The sequence below is a fragment of the Saimiri boliviensis genome, chromosome 5, assembly GCF_048565385.1.
Source record: "Saimiri boliviensis isolate mSaiBol1 chromosome 5, mSaiBol1.pri, whole genome shotgun sequence".
NCBI lineage: Eukaryota > Metazoa > Chordata > Mammalia > Primates > Cebidae > Saimiri > Saimiri boliviensis.
Window position 1 is genome coordinate 44208215 of NC_133453.1, and position 22445 is coordinate 44230659.

General features: G+C 37.2%; 1 protein-coding gene across 3 annotated transcripts in view; it reads left to right on the plus strand.

Moving 5' to 3' along the window:
• Window positions 1-22445, plus strand: part of GTF3C3 (general transcription factor IIIC subunit 3) — a 42832-nt gene that overhangs the window by 17787 nt on the left and 2600 nt on the right. For all 3 annotated transcript variants that reach the window (XM_039470003.2, XM_074399323.1, XM_074399322.1), the window contains exons 9-17: window positions 1465-1568; window positions 3173-3344; window positions 5540-5742; window positions 6065-6166; window positions 6917-7052; window positions 9002-9239; window positions 9912-10102; window positions 11765-11889; window positions 21631-21783. In XM_039470003.2, coding sequence (XP_039325937.1) covers window positions 1465-1568; window positions 3173-3344; window positions 5540-5742; window positions 6065-6166; window positions 6917-7052; window positions 9002-9239; window positions 9912-10102; window positions 11765-11889; window positions 21631-21783 — 1424 coding nt within the window. The remainder of the gene's footprint in view (window positions 1-1464; window positions 1569-3172; window positions 3345-5539; window positions 5743-6064; window positions 6167-6916; window positions 7053-9001; window positions 9240-9911; window positions 10103-11764; window positions 11890-21630; window positions 21784-22445) is intronic.

Here is a 22445-nt window from a genome sequence, read left to right on the forward strand (position 1 = left end):
GGTGAGGGCCCTTTTCTCATAGATGGTGCCTTCTTGCTGTGTCCTCACATGGCAAAAGTAACAAACAAGAGACCTCTTTTACGAGGGCACAAATCTCATCCACCTAATCACCTCCCAAAGACCCACCTCTTAAAAACTTCACCATGGCGGTTAGGTTTCAACACAGGAATTTTGGTGAGACACCAACATTCAGACTGTTAGCAAACAGAATTTTAGAAAGAAAATCAAAGTGATGGAGTTGGAATATAGAACCCATACATGATAAAGATAGAATCCCATTTTAGTAAAGTCAAAGGCTCATTAAAATTACTGCATTGTGTTTAGTCCACTCAGACCTTAGCTGCTGTCTACACAAGAAATATGCTGTGGATATAGCCTTGAGTTAGACATGGTTCTTGCCCTCATGGAGCTTAGGCTTAGTGTGAGTAAATTTACATGGTGGGTAAATTCTCTCTTGAGCAGACTGAATATATCAACTGGATTTCTCTTATCAGTTATTGTCTCAGAGCTCAGTGATAAAAACAGTCTCTTAATTAAACTTGTCCAAATCCTTCTATAACTTGGTAATTTTAGGCAATATAGTCTCCCCTCAGTGTTCATAAGAGATTGGCTCCAGGAAACCCCTTATACCAAAATCCTTGGATACTTAAATCCCTTATATAAAATAGTGTATTATTTGCATTTAACATGTAAACTTACTAGACTTTGCAAAATACTTTAAATGTGCATAAAAGTTCCTTTAATTTCCCAGGGCTTTAAAAATTATTTTGCTGTAATGAGGTTTTAGAAAACAACACAGTATTATTTTATCCTTTTCTTAGCCTGTTTCTAGTGAACACTAAAAACAGACTTTTCAGTTGGGTACAGTGGCTCATGCCTGTAATCCCAGCACTTTGGGAGGCTGAGGCGAGTGGATCACGAGGTCAGCAGTTCAAGACCAGCTTGGCCAAGATGGTGAAACACCATTTCTACTAAAAATACAAAAATTCGCCAGGCATGGTGGTGGGTGCCTGTGATCTTAGCTACTTGGGAGGCTGAGGCAGAGAACTGCTTGAACCTGGGAGGTGGAGGTTACAGTGAGCTGAGATCACAACACCACACTTCAGCCTGGGTGACAGAGCAAGACTCCACTTAAAAAGAGAGAGAGAGTCCTTTCAATTCAAGGAAAAAAAAGAGAAGGTTCATACATCCTCATTGTTTTTGTCATTTTAGTTCTCTGTAGTTTAGTAGAAGATGTGAGAGTATGTTTTGGAGAAGTACGTAAGGTATTAGAAATAGAATAGGAAGCATACTTGCTGCCAAAGGACAGACTGAAAGAGATATAAGAACTTATTAATGGAATTGGCCACATTAAGAATTGACTGTGGAATCATTTGCTTTGAATGAAATAAATGAGGTCTTACATAGAAGATACACATCTTAAGTTTGCATATAGGAACTGCTTCTTGTCTGTCTATTCCCCAGCTCCTGAGAATGTTACCTGCACTATACCTGATGGCGTGCCAATAGATATCACAGTGAAGCTCATGGTCTGCCTTGTACATCTCAACATCCTTGAACCACTTAATGTATGTAACAAGATCTGCACTTGAGATACTTCAGATCACATGCACTATCTGTTTTCTTTAGATGTCAAGAAATTATAACTTGACTCTAGAATTTCACATTTCTTAATAATTAGGGAGGTAACAATAAGCATTAAATAATTTTGTAGGAATATCTTATACAAACTAAAATTGCTTCGGAATTGGGCTTATAGTAATTTATTTTTCTTTTAAAATAACAATCTAAAGATCAGAATTTGAGATTGTCCTTAGATAGTTAGATCATTGGTAATAATTCTGACAGCTATTCTTATTTGCTGACTTTGGACCAAGTATACTGTTGTTAAAAAAAAAAATGTACTTATATCTACTTTGTGGACCTTAGAATAAGACATTGAGTAAAATATACAAATCCGTACACTCATGAGTCAGGATGTCTTTTTTGTTTTAATGGGATTAGATAATAAAATAAATACATAACATACAGGACATTGTCTGGTGATTAAGTGTTCTGGGGAAAAAAAACAAGGAAGAAAATAAGGAATATTGGGAGCAGGGGAAAGTTGCAGTTTTCAGTAGGGGATCAGGTGACATCTGGCTGCGTGCCACAGCATACACTTATAATCCCAGCATTTGGGAGGCTTGGGCAGGCAGATCTCTTGAGCTAAGGCATTCAGGTCCAGCCCGAATGGTGAAACCCTATGTCTACAGAAAATACAAAAAATTTAGCTGGGTGTGGTGGTGCACGCCTGTAGTGCCAGCTACTTGGGAGGTTGAAGTGGGAGGATTGCTTGAACCCAGGACATAAAGACTGCAGACCCTGTCTCAAAAAAAAAAAAAGAAAAAAAAAAGTAATATTTGAATAATGACCTGAAGGAAGTGAGGAAGTAAAGCATGGGAATATTTAAGGAAACAGCTTTCCAAAAACACAGAAGCCCTGAGGCACGGGGTGTTGGTTAGAGGAAGAGCAAAACAGATCAGCTGTGTCTTAGTTCTTGCAATGCCTGCCTCTAAACAGATCCACAAAATGTGTTTAATGGGTATGAGTTTTTAAAAATAAAGATGCAGAAGTGAACAGAAAAATGACTATATAAAGCTGGTTTTGTTAAGCCTTGCTCCTTTTCAGCTTGCCTCATATAACTGATATGTAGGTTAAAAAGAAAGCTGTAGACTTTAGGAGACTGAGGCAGGTAGATCACTTGAGGCCAGGAGTTTGAGACTGGCCCCATCTCAACTAAACATACAAAAATTACCCCTGCCTGGTGGGGCGTGTCTATAATCCCAGCTACTTGGGAAGGTGAGGCATGAGAATCACTTGAACCCAGGGGGCTGAGGTGGGTAGATCACTTGAGGCTAGGAGTTTAAGACTAGTCTGGCCCGTCTCAACTAAACATACAAAAATTAGCCCAGCCTGGTGCGCATCTCTAATCCCAGCTACTTGGGAAGCTGAGGCACGAGAATCATTTGAACCCAGTGGGCGGAAGTTGCAGTGAGCACGATTGCGCCACTGCACTCCAGCTTGGGTGACAGGGCAAGACTTCATCCTGCGGGGGCGGAGGAGAAAAGCTACAGATAGATGTGCAGGTTTGTAATAAATGATTAACTTTGGGCTTTTATTTGTGGTCTAGCCTCTCTTGACAACACTAGTAGAACAGAATCCTGAAGATATGGGAGACCTATACCTAGATGTTGCTGAAGCTTTTTTGGATGTTGGTGAATATAACTCTGCACTTCCCCTCCTCAGTGCTCTTGTTTGCTCTGAAAGATACAACCTTGCAGTAGTTTGGCTTCGTCATGCAGGTAACACCTTTAAGTGCAAGTATTTCTGGCTTCAGGGCAGTTTTATTTTAAATTGTCTTGCTAGGCTACTAAGTGATTTCTCCATCACTAATGCTTTGGAGGAACGATTTACTTAATGATACCAGAGTGAAGTAGGACTCAGATGTCCCTTAAATGCCTGTCTTGAACCTGTCTTAACCATAGGCTCTGGTTTCTGTCTAGCACAGGACTGTCAGACATGGGGGCAAAACCTGCTTTTGAAGAGGTTTTACAGACTTACATTCAATATGTTATTTTGGGAAAAATTAATATATTTTTCAATGCTCTTTGAGCCACACACGCTCAAAATTGGGTTTTATCAGCCATTTATTACACTGTGCCTAAGTCCACAGTAATCTGAAGTGAATGATTTAGACTAGAAAAGATAGCTTAAGAAATATGATTACATCTTTTGAAGAAGTATTCAAAAAGTATTATTGAGTCAACATGAAAGACACATTAAAAATCAAGTATTCTTAGTTTCAAATTCTGCGTGATGGCAGAAAGCTCTAATGGCTCTTAAGTATTACATGATGACAGAAAGTTCGCTGTAACTAGAGAAGCATTGATTGGCATTTTGGGGTAATAGTGCACTCACATCATAGGTATGAACTAGGAAAGAGAGCACTTAATGATTAAGATAACTGTTTTCTGTTTAGATGAATGAATAAGAAGACAAATGTAATACCATCATAAAAAGCTGCATTATTTGTAAGATTTGAATTTTAAAGACATGAGCAGGTTACTTGAGTTTTTATTGCCTTTCTAATTAGGGCTGTGATATTGAAACTGCTCCTTTGTTACTAATGATGTAGACTTTAAAAATCCTATTTAATCATGATTCTGTTAAATGCTATTTCCATTTTGAGCCCATGTGGCTTGAGATGAATGGAAGGTAAAATCTCAGAGTCATCTAAAAATCAAAGAAATTTGGGATCAGTATATATATATATATATATATATATATATATATATATATACTGATCAGCAAGGTGGTTGATCTGGCCCCACTCCATTTGGATGCAAGGATTTCACTTTCTACCCTTCAGCAGCAGCTGGGCCGGCCTGAGAAAGCTTTGGAAGCTCTGGAACCAATGTATGATCAGTATATATATATATATATATATATATATATATATATATATATAAAAATTAGAGGAATTCAGTGCCTGTAGCATAATAACAAAATAACAAAATGTTTTTAAAAGTGAAAAATAAGTAAATGTAAGAAATTGTGGTGTCATTGTGATGGTCCATTCATATTAATGTTCTTCCATTGTTATCAAAATTTAACCTAAAGATGATGGTCAGGAGATATTTGAGATAGCAACTGGAGGCAAAAATATTTAGGAGATACAGTGCAGTGAAAACGATGGAAAGAAGAAATGATTACAGAAACTTATTTTCAGGTTTAAATGATTGAGTGTATTGATTGGATGTAAAGTTTGAGAAATAGGGCCCAGTAACCTCACTTGTGAGAACGTACCAGGAACTAATTGAGTGGGATGAGAGGAAGTAGTTTATATTGAGGATCACAAAACTTGGGAGCCTAGCATGTAACACAAATGAGTGAAGTGGGAGAGAGAATGTTAGGGAGAGGTGGGAACTGACGAGCCCTTTCTAAAGGGCAGTTTGTCTGCTTGGACTGATGTGCCATGTGGGAATGGGGCACCCAGTGGTGCCAGATACAGAATTTTCAAAAGACTCTGGTACCCTGGATTTTATTAAAATCCTAATTTTAAGAAATATAGGATACTAATAGTTTTTAAAAGCATGTGGCCTAATAAAACATACCTGTGGGTTACACTGGTCTGCCAATTTTGTGCTCTGGTTTATATATGTGAAGATGTTTACTGCAGTATTATTTATTAGAGTAAAAATTTGATTTTTATGTAACCATTCAAAATGCCAATGAAGTCAGTGTTTAATGCTCAATGAATAAAGCAGAACCCAAAATTATATGTATAAACTGATTACTACTTATAGCAATTTAAATTTATTAGACAGATTGACTGATTAATAGAGATTAGGGATAGATGTTTCAGAGTACTAGAAAGACATATTCATTTTTTGTTACAACTTTTTATATTGCTATATTTCTTTTCAAATGGAAAGGTCACTTTGGCCAGTTTACAAATCTGTAGTTCATACTTAACGCTTTTTTTAAATGGTCTTAGAATGTTTAAAAGCCTTAGGCTATATGGAGCGAGCTGCTGAAAGCTACGGCAAGGTGGTTGATCTGGCCCCACTCCATTTGGATGCAAGGATTTCACTTTCTACCCTTCAGCAGCAGCTGGGCCGGCCTGAGAAAGCTTTGGAAGCTCTGGAACCAATGTATGATCCAGATACTTTAGCACAGGATGCAAATGCTGCACAACAGGTGGGCCATGTCACACAGAGGGAAGTTTTTCTTGGTACATTATATTTTAGAACTTTCTCCTCAGTTAAGGATGATGTCTCTATAGCTTACATCCAAAATTTTATTTTAGTGTATTAAATTCAGTGTTTTTGAAAAATAATTTTAAGTGTTAGGTTGTTCAGCCACTTATTATAAATTGTAGTTTTTAAAATACTGGCACTTAATTATTCTGAAAAATGCAAATGTTCTTAAAGTTTTGTTTTTAAAAATGTTTCTATGCAAATAAAACAATTTATGGAAAAGGAATCTTGTTAGGCTCATTATCTTGTGCTTATTTGTTTAGGAACTGAAGTTATTGCTTCATCGTTCTACTCTATTGTTTTCACAAGGAAAAATGTATGGTTATGTGGATACCTTACTTACTATGTTAGCCATGCTTTTAAAGGTGGGTAATCATCTTTCTATATGTTAGCCTTGATGACTTTTTAAATGTTTACTATTTTATTTAAACATAGATTATACTACTTTATAATTGTTTTACTACATTAAACTCAGACTTGAAAATCTGATAAAAAGAGAAAAGCTAGAGTTTATTGACATATAACTAAAAGTTCTTGACAATAGCTTAAGTGAAAATCTTCCCTAGTACATATTTAGAAACATGAGCACCATAGCGCTATCAGATATGCGCCCAGTAGACAGTACTATGAGCCAAAATTACTCACTTTGCAAAACTATTTTCCAGATCTAATATTCTTTCTGAGTCCAGCTTATTTGCAGGGAGGTAGCTCTGTGAGTGTATCTCTGGGGTGTGTATGTATACATGTTATAATGTTAGTGTGAATTGCCTTTTTTCTTTCTGAGGCGAGGAATGTGACCCAAAATTCCTTTGGTAAGGAAAAAAAAGTCAGTTCTTTCTAATTTAGTTTTTTAATGTAGTAAAAAACTACATTTTCTTACTAAGGGAACTTTCAGTCACACTTGTGACACCTGTGACCCATAGGTTTTCTTTAGAAATTATTGTTTAGAGCTGGGTATGGTGGGATATGCCTGTGGTCCCAGCTACTTGGGAGGCTGAGGTGAGGATTGCTTAAGCCTAGGAGTTCAAATCCAGCCTGAGCCAACATAGCAAGACTTTATCTCTAAACAAAAAAATTATAATTTAAAAAATCTGAAATTTTCATCTTGAATTCAGGTAGCAATGAATCGAGCCCAAGTCTGTTTGATATCAAGTTCCAAATCTGGAGAGAGGCATCTCTATCTTATTAAAGTATCAAGAGACAAAATATCAGACAGCAATGACCAAGAGTCAGCAAATTGTGATGCAAAAGGTAATTATTTCATTTGCATTATATTATATAAAATGTGGTTTAATTGAAAAAGACTCATGAAGTAACATTGGACAGTAATATAATTGAAAATATATCCTTTTAAAATAAAATGAAATTTCCTAATCTAAGTCTCTCAAGGGTAATAAACACATTTGATGTTAAAAAGGAAAGGCTAAATGTAAATACTTAAAAAGGAAAGCATCTGCTTGGATCTGTGAAAGAAGTAAAACAAAACTTTTCATTTTACTTTTTAAAAAGAAAATATATTTTAAGAAATTTGTGAAGATTAGATGACAGTATAGATTATTTGTCCAGAGACTTCACTTAAATATATTCCATTCTCTATTACCTAATTTTTAACAACTGTAGCAATAGTCATAGAAACTCTGAAAATAAGTTGCTATATTACCAGTCTCAGGTAATACAACTTTAAAAGATGACAGCTTCTACCTATACAGCTTGTGTTTTGAACCATGTTTCCTTATGTTATATTTTTCTTTCTAAGTGATCTGCCTGTTTTCATTCAGTGGTTCCTCATTAGAGGTTCATGGTTAGTTTTTCTTAGGCTCTTAAATTTTGTTGTTTTAAATTTTATCATGATGAGGATCACATTACACTGGTGTACCAGGATAGGATGAACTAAGCCTATTTATGTTACATGAAACTCTGTACCCTAATATTTTCACTTTATGTTTTCTCATAGATATTTTATCATCTTGCTCTGTTCTCTTTAGTTATTATATTTAAGTTTATTACATTCCATAATTTATTTAATCATTTTCTTATTTTTTGGCCTATGATCACTTTTGATAATTTTCTTTTATAACCAATAATGTAGTAGCATTTTCATACATACAGGTTTGTTTGATTGTTTAGGATAGATTCTCAGAAGGAAAATTATTGGATCAAAGACAGTAAAATTTTTTATGGCTTTTGATACTTCTTAAGGGCTATAAAAGGGAGGCTTTTTCCAGAGAACTAAGGAAGAGAAAGAGGTTGTTAAAGAGACATTTTAAGGCAGAGAAAATTGACATCAGAAAAAGATCAAGAACAACTTGATTCTCAAAGTATGAATTTGAAATCATTTGCTGAGCAAACATTTGAATGCCTGTATGTCTGTAACCCTCTATCACTGGGGTCCCCAACCCTGATACCAGTCTGTGGCCTACTAGGGACTGGGCCGCATAGTAGGAGGTGAGCAGTGGGTGGGCAAGCGAACATCACCACCTCAGCTCCCTGTCCTGTCTGGTCAGCTGCATTAGATTCTCATAGGAGCGCAAACCCTATTGTAAACTGCCCATGCGAGGGATCTAGGTTGCAGGCTCTTTATGAGAATCTAATGTCTGATGGTCTGTCACTCTCTCTCATCATCCCCAGATGGGACTGTCTAGTAGTAGGAAAATAAGGTCAGGGCTCCCACTGATTCTACATTTGGTGAGTTGCACAATTATTTCATTATATATTACAACATAATAATAATTGAAATAAAGTGCACAATAAATACAATGTGCTTGAATTACCCTGAAATCATCCTTTTCACCCCTAGTCCATGGAAAAATTGCCTTGCATGAAACTGGTCCTTGGTGCCAAAAAAGGTTGGTGACCGCTTCTTTATGGGACTGCCGTCATAGAAAGTAAACTTATTCTGCCCTGGAGGAGATATCCTAGCCAGCATGGAGAAATGCAGATGGGATTAGCTGGAACTTGTAGAGAACAAGTCAGATTCAGATGCCTGGCATTGCAGATCGTTAAACTGGAAGAGTAGAAAGAGGTGGTATTGAAGGAGTGTAAGCAACCAACTCCCCTTCTCATCTTTGTCAGGAGAGCACTGGCAACAATTTAGGCTCATGGTTATTAACCTTCTCTTAAAATTGATGATGTGAATTTTTCTAATACTGCTGTTTCTGGAAATACAGTGTCCTAACTGGTTTTCATTGGTCTCATTTTAGCAATATTTGCTGTGCTCACAAGCGTCTTGACAAAGGATGACTGGTGGAACCTTCTGTTGAAGGCCATATACTCCTTATGTGACCTATCCCGATTTCAAGAGGCTGAGTTGCTTGTAGATTCTTCATTGGAATATTATTCATTTTACGATGACAGGCAGAAACGCAAAGAACTAGAGTACTTTGGTCTGTCTGCTGCAATTCTGGACAAAAATTTCAGAAAGGCATACAACTATATCAGGTGACTTCCCAGTTATTTATTCCAATTAGATTCTTTAATAGAGTAAGTATATTTACTTTGATGTAGAAGCTACTTAATTTTTGGTTCTACTATTAAATAATAAACTGTTTAATTCAGTTTGTTGGTGATTCTCAGAGGCAATATATGAGAGCATTCACTCTAAGGCCAGACTTTCTGGGTTCGAATCCCAGTCCTGACACTTACTGGCAGCGTGACCTTAGGCTAGTTAGGTAATCTCAAGTACTACAGTCTCCACTTATAAAAGGATATCATAATACTATGATCTCTTAGGGTTATAATGAAGGTTAAAGGAGTTATATATAAAGCCTTTTAACAATGCCTGGCAAAGATTATGAGTTATTATTCAGTACTGCAGCTATAGTGGGCAGGGAGAGAAAAAGTGAAACCTAAGCCACTTGCTTCTGTTTTAGTTTAAAAGTTCTGTTGAAAGTAGAAATAAGAATTAGAAATACTAACTTAAGCAGCATTTTCTGGGAAAAATCTTTCATTGTGTAGGAGAGTTTTGCTTTAAATACATTGAAACTGTCTGCTTTTCCTTGTTGGAGGATGGTATCTTTCAGTGCTGGTAGGATATCACTGAAGGGTTTTATTTTTAGAAATCAGGAAGATTTTTACATTATTTTACCTTTCACCCTCTTCCTGCAATTTTAGGATAATGGTAATGGAAAATGTCAATAAACCCCAGCTCTGGAACATTTTCAATCAAGTTACCATGCACTCCCAAGATGTACGACATCACCGCTTCTGTCTCCGTTTGATGCTGAAAAACCCAGAAAATCATGCCCTATGTGTCTTAAACGGACACAATGCATTTGTATCTGGTAGTTTTAAGCATGCGCTTGGTAAGTGTCCTGGCACGTGACTTTGTCAAGCATAAATAGTGTGGTGAAGAGCCTAGCTTTTGCAGCGGAACTGTCTGGGTTAATTAGCAGCCCCACTGTAACAAGTTATTCTACCTCCTCCTGCCTCAGTTTGTTTATCTCTAAAATGGAGATAATAATTGGACCTACTTTGTAGAGTATTGTGAAAATTAACTGAGTCAATATAGAGAACTTAAAACAGTGCCTGGCACATATAGTAAGTGGATATAATAGCAAAAATGGTCATTACTAATGTTAACATTTATTCTTATTAAGCTTTGGTTGTAAGAGGCTTATATAGGTCTTATAATTCATTTTAAAGGTCAGTTCTCCCTGCTTAGGCCTATTTATTTTTAAAATGATTTTCATTAATTATGGATGCTTTTGCCACCTGATTTTAATTTGCTATAATACAAAACGTATTCAAGATTTGCTGAAAGTTCATTCCTTTAGGAGATAAGTCTATATTAAGATTTATTTATGCGATGCTTACTAATTCTAATTAAACTCAAGGAAACTTCATTAATCATTTATAATAAAGAATTTCTGTAATAAGGAATCAGAAGTAAATAAGTATTACAGGCAGACTCTCCTTTAAAAAAAAGTTAAGAAGCAAACAAGTGGAAAAATACATAACCAAATCTTTAAACTTAAAATTAGCATGTATGTTCTACTGCCTAAAAGCTGGTGTTGCCAGATTTAGTTCTTATGAGTAAACTATGGTTTTTGGCTATTTAATACTTTCATGATTCTTTGTATATGGCTGGTGTTTTTCTAATTGTTCAGTAACCTCAAATATCAGATGTTGAAACATTCCTCTTTTGTGTGTGCTTTGTGGAATTTTTTCAGATTAAGAAAATATAAATATTTATTTTCCTATATTAGAAACCTTTACAAAAGGTTAAAATGATAGACAAATGGCAGTCTACCATCTTTGCTGCCTAAGAGATTCTGTAGTGCCATTCCTTCCAGAATAGAAGCCAGAAGGAATAGAGTTTGAATCTATATGTGATATATCTTATTTCTTTATGAGAAAAACTTGCTTAAATTCCCCTGCTGCATATGATTAGGCTTTTAACATGAGATGATTGTATATATGGAATACATGTAATTCATAAAACTCCAAATTCTTATTCTGTTATTGGATACAAAATAGTTGCTACGTTTGGGAAAACAACACCATAGTCTAAAAAACAAAACAAAACTTTCCTCTTCTCACCTCCAGGATCTACCACATTTGAATTTATAAAACAGATCAGTTGAATTTATAAAAATGTTCACCAAAACACATATCCTCCATTCCTTTCCAAATAGATTTAAGATCATAAAATAGATGATTATTTATTATGATAAATTGTTTATTTTGGAAGTATTACTTTACATGGAAATGTGTAACTGTGCCTAGAAAAAGTTAATTTAGTTATTCATATTAATCTTCATGGTCAGGATACATTCACAGTGAACTTCTAATTGTTATATTTTATACATTGTTTTAAAATTCAAACTAATAGGTGTCTGGTTGATATTTAAGATAGAATGTACACCTTGTATATGTTAAAATCAGTTTGTTTAGCCTTAAAAGTGGTGAAGAAATAAGGAACTCTGTTCTTGTCACACTGTCTGACACCACTGCTCATTTTTCAGGACAGTATGTGCAAGCCTTTCGCACTCACCCTGATGAACCTCTGTATAGCCTCTGTATAGGCCTAACCTTTATTCATATGGCATCTCAGAAGTATGTGTTACGGAGACATGCTCTTATTGTACAGGTAATTATTTGAATTTCTCATTATTTGACTGTTTCTTAAAAATTAATATACTTAATACTTTTTAAAAAATCCTGCTTCAAAAGTAATACACAGTGCTTGGTACACATGACGGGAGTCCTTAACACTTTATGTTCAGCACTCAGCATATAGTTATACTTGTGCTTGAGACTTATTACAGCAATATAGGAAAGGTACACAGCCAGATCCTCAGGAACAAAGACACAGGTAGAATCTGGAGGAATGCACTGGCAAACTTCCTGATAGTTTGGTGCCCCAAGGTCTCTAGCTGTCCTAGATACTGAAGATTCATTTAATTGAGTTTTTAAAAATATATAATAATACAACCAGTAATATGATTGTGACTGTTTCCTTACAGCATCACCAACAAATTATTCTTTAAAATTTTTCTTTGTGGTTCTTATAATAATTTGAAAAATTATGTTTCATGTTCTTGTTTACTTTTTTAAAAATTATACTTTAAATTCTGGGGTACATGTGCAGAACGTGGAGGTTTGTTACATAGGTATACGTGTGCCATGGTGGTTTCATGCACCCATCAACCTGTCATCTACATTGGGTATTTCTCTTAATGTTCTCCCCACCCCACAACAGGCCCCAATGTGTGATGTTCCCCTCCCCGTGTCCCTGTGTTTTCATTGTTCAACTCCCACTTATGAGTGAGAACATGCAATATTTGGATTTCTCTTCTTGTGTCAGTTTGCTGAAAATGAAAGTTTCCAGCTTCATCCATGTCCCTGCAAAGGACATGAAGTCTTTTTTTTTTTTTTTGAGATGGAGTCTTGCTCTGTCACCAGGCTAGAGCGCAGTGGGGCAGTCTCGACTCAGTGCAACCTCTGCCTCCCAGGTCCAAGCCATTCTTCTACCTCGGCCTCCCAGGTAGTGGTGTGTGCCACCACGCCGGGCTAATTTTTGTATTTTGAGGTAGAGACTGAGTTTCACCATGTTAGCCAGGAAGGTCTTGATCTTTTGACCCTGTGATCTACCTGCCTCGGCCTCTTAAAGTGCTGGGATTACAGGCATGAGCTACTGTGTCCAGCTGAACTCATCCTTTTGTATGACTGCACAGTATTCCATGGTGTATATGTGCCACATTTTCTTTATCCAGTCTGTCATTGATGGGCATTTTGTTTGGTTCCAAGTCTTGCTATTATGAACAGTGCCACAATAAAAATACGCGTGCATGTGTCTTTGTAATAGAATTATTTATGATCCTTTGGGTATTAGTAATGGGATTGCTGGGTTAAATGGTATTTCTATTTCTAGATCCTTGAGGAATCGCCACACTGTCTTCCACAATGATTGAACTAATTTACACTCCCACCAACAGTGTAAAAGCATTCCTATTTCTCCACATCCTCCCCAGCATCTGTTGTTTCCTGACTTTTTAATGACTGCCATTCTAAGTGGCGTGAGATGGCATCTCACTGTGGTTTTGATTTGCATTTCTCTAATGACCAGTGATGATGAGCTTTTTTTCATGTTTGTTGGCTGCATAAATGTCTTCTTTTGAGAAGCGTCTGTTCATATCTTTGCCAACTTTTTGATGGGGTTGTTTTTTTCTTGTAGATTTGTTTCAGTTCTTTGTAGATTCTGGAGAATGGCTTTTTGTCAGATGGATAGATTGCAAAAATTTTCTCCCATTCTGTAGGTTGCCTGTTCACTCTGATGATAGCTTCTTTTGCTGTACAGAAGCTCTTTATTTTAATTAGATCCCATTTGTCAATTTTGGCTTTTGTTGCCATTACTTTTGGAGTTTTAGTCATGAAGTCTTTGCCCATGCCTATACCTTGAATGGTATCGCCTAGGTTTTCTAGTAGGGTTTTTATGGTTTTAGGTCTTAAGTCTTTAAGCCATCTTAATTTTTGTCTAAGGTGTAAAGAAGGGATCCAGTTTCAGCTTTCTGCATATGGCTAGCCAGTTTTCCCAACACCATTTATTGAATAGGGAATCCTTTCCCCATTGCTTGTTTTTGGCAGGTTTGTCAAAGATCAGATGGTTGTAGATGTGTGGTGGTATTTCTCAGGCCTATTCTGTGCTATACCATTGGTCTATGTATCTGTTTTGGTGCCAGTACCATGCTGTTTTTGTTACTGTAGCCTTGTAGTATAGTTGGAAGTCAGGTAGTTTGATGCCTCCAGCTTTGTTCTTTTTGCTTAGGATTTTCTTGGCTATGAGGGCTTTTGGTTCCATATGAAATTTAAAGAAGTTTTTTCCAATTCTGTGAAGAAAATCAGTGGTAGCTTGATAGGGATAGCACTGAATCTGTAAATTACTTTGGGTGTATGGCCATTTTCGCGATATTGACTCTTCCTGTCCATGAGCATGGAATGTTTTTCCATTTGTTTGTGTCCTCTCTCATTTCCTTGAGCAGTGGTTTGTAGTTCTCCTTGAAGAGGTTTATCACATCCCTTGTTAATTGTATTCCTAGGTAAGTTATTCTCTTTGTAGCAATTGTGAATGAGAGTTTACTCATGATTTGGCTCTCTTTAAGTCTGTTATTGGTATATAGGAATGCTTGTGATGTTTGCACACTGATTTTGTATCCTGAGACTTTCCTGAAGTTGCTTACCATCTTAAGGAGATTTTGAGCTCAGACGATGAGGTTTTCTAAATATACAATCATGTCATCTGCAAAAAGACAATTTTACTTCCTCTTTTTCTAATTGAATACCTTTTATTTCTTTCACTTGCGTTATTGCACTGGCCAGAATTTCCAATACTATGTTGAATAGAAGTGGTGAGAGAAGGCATCCTATCTTGTCCTGGTTTTTAAAGGGAATGCTTCCAGTTTTTGCCCATTCAGTATGATATTGGCTGTGGGTTTTTCATAAATAGCTTTTTTATTATTTTGAAATACATTCCATCAGTACCTACTTGTTGAGTTTCTGTCCTGAAGGGCAGCTGAATTTTGTTGAAGGCCTTTTCTGCATCTATTGAGATAATCATGTATGTGATGAATTACATTTATTGATTTGCATATGTTGAACCAGCCTTGCATCCCAGGGATGAAACCGACTTGATCATGGTAGATAAGCTTTTTGATGTGTGGCTGGATTCGGTTTGCCAGTATTTTACTGAGGATTTTCACATCGACATTCATCAGGGATATGGGCCTGAAATTTTTTTTTTGTTGTGTCAGGTTTTGGTATCAGGATGATGCTGTTCTCAGACAGTGAGTTAGGGAGGATTCATTCCTTCTTTTTCTGTTGTCTGGAACCATTTCGGAAGGAATGGTACCAGCTTCTCTGTGCCTTTGGTAGAACTCAGCAGTGAATCTGTCTAGTCCTGGACTTCCTTTGGGTAGTAGGCTATTAATTACTGCCTTAATTTCAGACCTTGTTATTGGTCTGCTCAGAAATTCGACTCCTTTTCTGCCTTGTTTAGTCTTGGGAGGGTGTATGTGTCCAGGAATTTTATCAATTTCTTCTGGAGTTTCTAGTTTATTTGCATAGAGGTGTTCATAGTATTCTCTGATGGCAGTTTGTATTTCTATGGGATTGGTGGTGATATCCCCTTTATCATTTTTTATTGCATCTATTTGATTCTTCTCTCTTTTCTTCTTTGTCTGGCTAGTGGTCTATTTTGTTGATCTTTTCAAAAAACCAGCTCCTGGGTTCGTTGATTTTTTTTTTGAAGGGTTTTTCGTGTCTCTGTCCCCTTTAGTTCTGCTCTGATCTTAGTTATTTCTTGTCTTCTGCTAGCTTTTGAATTTATTTGCTCTTGCTTCTGTAGTTCTTTTATAATTGTGATGTTTAGGTGTTGATTTTAGATCTTTTCTGCTTTCTCTTGTGGGCTTTTAGTGCTATAAATTTCCCTCCACATACTGCTTTAAATGTGTCCCAGAGATTCTGGTATGTTGTGTCTTTGTTCTTATTGGTTTCAAAGAACATCTTTATTTGTGCCTAATTTCATTATTTACCCAGTAGTCATTCAGGAGCAGGTTGTTCAGTTTCCATGTAGTTGTGTGGTTTTGAGTGGGTTTTGTAATTCTGAGTTCTAATTTGATTGCACTGTGGTCTGAGAGACTGTTATTTTTGTTCTTTTGCATTTGCTGAGGAGTGTTTTACTTCCAATTATGTGGTCAGTTTTAGAATAAGTGTGATGTGGTGCTGAGAAAAACATGTATTTTGCTGATATCATGTGGAAAATTCTGTAGATGTCTATTAGGTCTGCTTGAGCCAGGGCTGAGTTCAAGTCCTGGATATCCTTGTTAATTTTCTGTCTTGCTGATCTAATATTGACAGTGGGGTGTTAAGCCTCCCACTGTAACTGTGTGGGAGTCAACGTCTCTTTGTAGGTCTCCAAGAACTTGCTTTATGAATCTGGGTGCTCCAGTATTGGTTGTATCTATACTTAGGATTCTTAGCTCTTCTTGTTGCATTGTTGCCTTTACTGTTACATAGTGCCCTTCTTTGTCTCTTTTGATCTTTGTTGGTTTAAAGTCTGTTTTATCAGAGACTAAGATTGCAACCCCTGCTTTTTTTGCTTTCCATTTGCTTGGCACATATTCCTCCATCCCTTTATTTTGAGCCTATGTGTGTCTTTGCATGTGAGATGGGTCTCCTGAATACAGCCCACCGACGGGTCTTGATTCTTTATCCACTTGGCCAGTCTGTGTCTTTTAATTGGGACATTTAGCCCATTTATATTTAAGGTTAATATTGTTATGTGTGAATTTGATCCTGTCATTATGAAGTTAGCTGGTTATTTTGCCCATTAGTTGATGCAGTTTCTTCATAGCATCAATGGTCTTTACAATTTTGGTATGTTTTTGCAGTGGCTCATACTGGTTGTTTCTTTCCATATTTAGTGCTTCTTTCAGGAGCTCTTGTAATTCAGGTCTGGTGGTGACAAAATCTCTCAGCATTTGTCTGTAAAGGGTTTTATTTCTCCTTCACTTATGAAGCTTAGTTTGGCTGGATATAAAATTCTGGATTGAAAATTCTTTTCTTTAAGAATGTTAAATATTGGCCCCCACTCTCTTCTGGCTTGTAGGGTTTCTCTCAGGAGGTCTGCTGTGAGTCTGATGGGTGTCCCTTTGTGAATAACCTGACCTTTTTGTCTTGCTGCCCTTAACATTTTTTTCCCTTCATTTCAACGTTAGTGAATCTGACAATTATGTGTCTTGGGGTTGCTCTTCTTGAGGAGTATCTTTGTTCTCTGTATTTTCTGAATTTAAATATTGGCCTGCTTTGCTACGTTGAGGAAGTTTTCCCGGATAACATCCTGAAGAGTGTTTTCCAACTTGGTTCCATTCTCCCAGTCACTTTCAGGTACACCAATCAAACGTAGATTTGGTTCTTTCACATAGTCCCATATTTCTTGGAGGATCTGTTCATTTCTTTTCACTCTCTTTTATCTTGTCTTCTCACTTTATTTCATTGAGTTGACCTTCAATCCCTGATACCCTTTCTTCCGCATGATCAATTCGGCTACTGATACTTGTATATGCTTCACGAAGTTCTCGTGCTGTATTTTTCAGCTCCATCAGGTCATTTATGTTCTTCTCTAAACTGGTTATTCCACTTAGCAATTTGTCTAACCTTTTTTCAGGGTTCTTAGTTTACTTGCATTGAGTTAGAACATGCTCCTTTAACTCGGAGGAGTTTGTTACTACCCACCTTCTGAAGCCTACTTCTGTCAATTGTCAAACTCATTCTCCATTCAATTTTGTTCCCTTGCTGGCAAGGAGTTGTAATCCTTTGGAGGAGAAGAGGTGTTCTGGTTTTTGGAATTTTCAGCCTTTTTGCGCTGGTTTCTCCCCATCTTCGTGGATTTATCTACCTTTGGTCTTTGAAGTTGGTGACCTTTGGATGAGGTCTCCGAGTGGACGTTGTTTTTGTTGATGTTGCTACTATTCCTTTCTGTTTGTTAGTTTTCCTTCTAACAGGCCCCTCTGTTGCAGGTCTGCTGGAGTTTTCTGGAGGTCCACTGTAGACCCTGTTTGCCTGGGTATCACTGGTGGAGGCTGCAGGACAGCAGGTTGCTGCCTGTTCCTTCCTCTGGAAGCTTTGTTCTAGAGGGGCATCCACCAGATGCTAGCCAGAGCTCTCCTATTTGAGGTGTCTGTTGGCCTGTACTGGGAGGTGTCTCCTAGTTAGGATACACGGGAGTCAGGAACCCACTTGAGGAGGCAGTCTGTCCCTTAGCAGAGCTCATATGCTGTGCTGTGAGATCCACTGCTTTCTGCAGAGCTATCAGGCAGGGATGTTTAAGTCTGCTGAAGCTGTGCCTGCAACTGCCCCTTCCCCCAGGTGCTCTGTCCCAGGGAGATGGGGGTTTTATCTATAAGTCCCTGACTGGGGCTGCTGCCTCTTTTTCAGAGATGCTGTTCCCAGAGACGAGAGGCAGTCTGGCTGAAGTGGCCTTGCTGAGCTGTGTTAGGCTCAGTTGGAACTTCCCTGCAGCTTTGTTTACACTGTAAGGGGAAAATTGCCTACTCCAGCCTTAGCAATGGCAGACGCCCCTGCCCTCATGAAGCTCAGGCATCCCAGGTGGAGCTCAGACTGCTTTGCTGGCAGCGAGAATTTCAAGCCAGTGGATCTTAGCTTGCAGGGCTCTGTGGGGGTGGGACCTGCCAAGCCAGACCACTTGGCTCCCTGGCTTCAGCCCCCTTTCCAGGAGAGTAAACTGCTCTGTCTTATTGGCATCTAGGTGCCACTGGGGTATGAAGAAAAAAATCCTGTAGCCAGCTCGGTGTCTGCCCAAATGGCTTCCCAGTTTTGTGCTTAAAACCCAGGGCCCTGGTGGTGTAGGCACGGGAGGGAATCTCCTGGTCTGTGGGTTGCAACAATCATGGGGAAAGCACAGTATCTGGGCAGGAGTGCACGGTACAGTCCCTAATGGCTTCCCTCAGCTATGAGAGGAAGTTCCCTGACCCCCTGCACTTCTCAGGTGAGGCAATACCCCACCCTGCTTCAGCTTGCCCTCTAAGGGTTGCACCCACTGCCCAACCTGTCCCAATGAGATGAACCAGGTACCACAGTTGGAAATGCAGAAATCACCCACCTTTTGCGTCAATCTCTCTGTGAGTTGTAGACTGGGGCTGTTCCTATTTGGCCATCTTGCTGGAAGTCCCCTTGTTTGCTTTTTAAATAGCTTGTCTCCTCTAATGAAGGCACAAAGTCCAAGAGGTCAGATACCCTGTCTGTCTTGTTCACTACTCTGCCTTGAGCACTTTTGTTTCTGTGATTTCATTTTTATATGTTTGATGTTTCTAAAATATGCTATAGTATAGGCATGTCTTTTATTAAATCGTAGGTGAGAAAGGAAAGAAAACGTTGACTTGAATGGAGTAGCAGGGTCTAGTAAGGGGCTTTGTGTTTCTTTTAAAGTAAAATGATTAAAATAAAGCCTACATTAAAATGGTAATAATATTAATAGTTGAAACTAGGTATGGGGTTCACTGAAATGGTCTCTATACTGTTGTATATTTGAAAATTTTAAAATCCTGAAAAACAAAAATTTGTAAATTTTTCCTTTTTCTATATTCTACCTTTTCCTCAAAGCTTCTTTTTCTTCCTTAATGGATACTGTTTGCTATATTAAGTAATGTAGGCTTGCGTATAAAGTAAACGGATTGAGCGCTCATTGTGTGCTAGGAACTGGGGGGACACAGCAGTGAGTGAGTACACAGGCAGAATTTCTTGCCTTCATGAAATTCTGGTAAAAATTGATGAGAACATTTTATAGATTAACTCATTAAATATGTAAAACATGCAGTTTTTTTGCCCTGGTGAGACAAACAGTCATGTAATATGGAAGCTAAATTTCAAATTACTTTTATAGTTAAATAGCAGCCTTCAAATGGTTGGAGGCAGAGATGAAACAAGAGGTAATGAGTATATGGAAGTTCATTGGACTCATCTCTTGTGTATGTTAAACATTTTCCATAAAGTTTCTGAGAAGTAGATTTTATTGTAAATAACATCATTCCTGAAATTGTTTTAATTTCTCTTATTTATTTTTCTTTCTTCCTGCTCTGGGACTATAGTTAGTTTTGTATTATACTACCTAAAAAAATTTTTTTTATGGTTTATCTTTCTTACCTTTATGTTGTATTAAAAGGAAAATCATTCATTTCCTTATGTCTACCTTTATTTAATATTAGATAGATAGTGAGTACATTGGGCCCTTTAGTGATGGTTTAAATGTTTGCAATATAACATAATTTTTGGCCAGTCGTGGTGGTTTTCTCCTGTAATCTCAGCACTTTGGGTGGCCATGGCGGGTGGATCACTTGAGGTCAGGAGTATGAGACCAGCCTGGCCAAAAGGGTGAAACCCCCGTTTCCACTAAAAACACAAAAATGAGCCAGGCATGGTGGCATGGGCCTGTAATCCAAGCTCAGGAGGCTGAAGCAGGAGAATTGCTTGAACCCAGGAGGTGGAGGTTGCAGTGAGCCAAGATCACGCCACTGTGCTCCTGGGCAACAGAGCAAGACTGCATCTCAAAAAAAAAAGATGTGCTTTTGTCACTATTTTAGCAGCTTTTTAACTTGGTAATTCATAGTACCTATAAAATAAAGTGGCTGCCCACACTGTCTAGTTTTTAAAATCACTAAATATTATTTCAGCTGTCAAGGAGATTATCTTCTTAAATTTGTTAAAAATTTCTTAAAGGCAAGTAATTCCATTAGTGTGTTAGAAGACCTACAAGTTCACTGCATTACAACAGTTCATCTGAGATTACTATTCCTGTTCCCTCATATTTTATCTTTACATTTGTCATTTTAAAATATGAAGACTTGGTATTTCTCTGTGATTAATAGTCGAATAATCTGCTGGTACTGTGTTTCAGTGGAATAGAGGTCATAGTCACACAAATAGTTTCTTTTATTATGCAGAAAGTATGATTTGTATACTGAACATGAGTACTGCTACCCCTAAAATGCATTCATTCAAAATAATTCATTTTTATTATTTACCTATTTATAAAGGAAAATTTGTGACCACTTATATAGCAGATCATCTAGAGAATAATTATATTTTATATTATATATCATAAATAGTTGATTTATTTTTAATTATCTGGTAATATATTTGATTACTTAATTAGGACTCTTGGACCTTTGTAATTTCAGTGGATGATAAAAGCTGAAGCTCTATTAAAAGGGAAAGTGAATAGGGAAGAGGTGAAAAAACAAGTTGCTTTTTGGACTCTGAGCCACAGGGAGCCAGCATCATTGCAGCTGTGCTCTGAAATAGTTTCTCCATGAAGTCTTTGAGTCAGAAGCTTTCAGAAGGAAAAAAATTCAGTTTTTTGGGTTAAGAGGTGGTAAAATTTACCCTAAAAGATTAAGTATACTCAAGTAAATTTGCTCCTGAGAGGAAACCTTTGTAAATTATCATTATTTTGTATCTTGTTCAAGCTTTTAGGCATGAATCTCACATCAGAAAGTTTATTGGCCTAAAATGGCACAAGCCAACTTGAAATTATTTTTTAAAAATATTGTGTACTTGTAGATTATGAATTTCTGGTAGCTAGTTGTAACATTTGGCTGTTTTCTGTGAATACTTAGCTAAAAAAAATTCTTACATCTTGAGAAGAGTTATAATGTTGACACCTAACTATACTGTAATACTACACAGTAATAGGATATTAAGCAGATATGTTTTTTAATAAATGTTTGTATTTTCAGCACCTGCTTATACAGTGGTCTAGTACACAGTTGTTAAATCAGTTAAGTATTGAATTATTTATCTTTTTCTTTTTATTTAGGGCTTTTCCTTTCTTAATCGATACCTCAGTTTACGTGGGCCCTGCCAGGAATCATTCTACAATTTGGGCCGTGGTCTTCATCAGTTGGGGCTGATTCATCTTGCAATCCACTATTATCAGAAGGCCCTGGAGCTCCCTCCACTTGTGGTAGAGGTATTGTACATTTTTAAAACTGAGACACTTCATTTCATCTGTCTGAAGATAAGTGGAGTTAGCTAAGTCCAGACAGTAAATTATAGCTTGTATATTAAAATGTATTTTCTCCTATTCAGTACATTTACATAATTCTTTTCAGTAACAGGTAGATCTTTGATATCTGAGCCTTATGACTTGACCAGAAATATGTTAAGTTTTAAATGTATTTTAACACGGCACTGTATTAGAAAAAACTTTTAAAACTCTTAATCCCTATATTCACTCACATTTGTTTTCTATTACTGTTACTCAGTTTAAACAAATGAATATATATTTTTATAATGATGCTGTTTTATATAAATGTCTAAAATATATACTATTTATATACGTATTTTATACATATATGTCAGGAACCAGCCCCAACATATAAGTATGAAATACATATAATAAATAGTATGTATTTACCCATTCGTGGGTGCCCTCAGTCCCGAAGGTGACAAAGGATTGAGAAAAGGAAATAAAGACAGACACACAAGAATAGAATGTACAGCATGGGTCCACGGGACCAACACAACATGGGAAACACGTTGGCCCCGAGCTCTGGGCTGCAAACACTTTTATTATGTGTATAATCTCACTGATCTCAAGGGCATGGAAGGGGAGGGTGAAGGGGTAGGTAA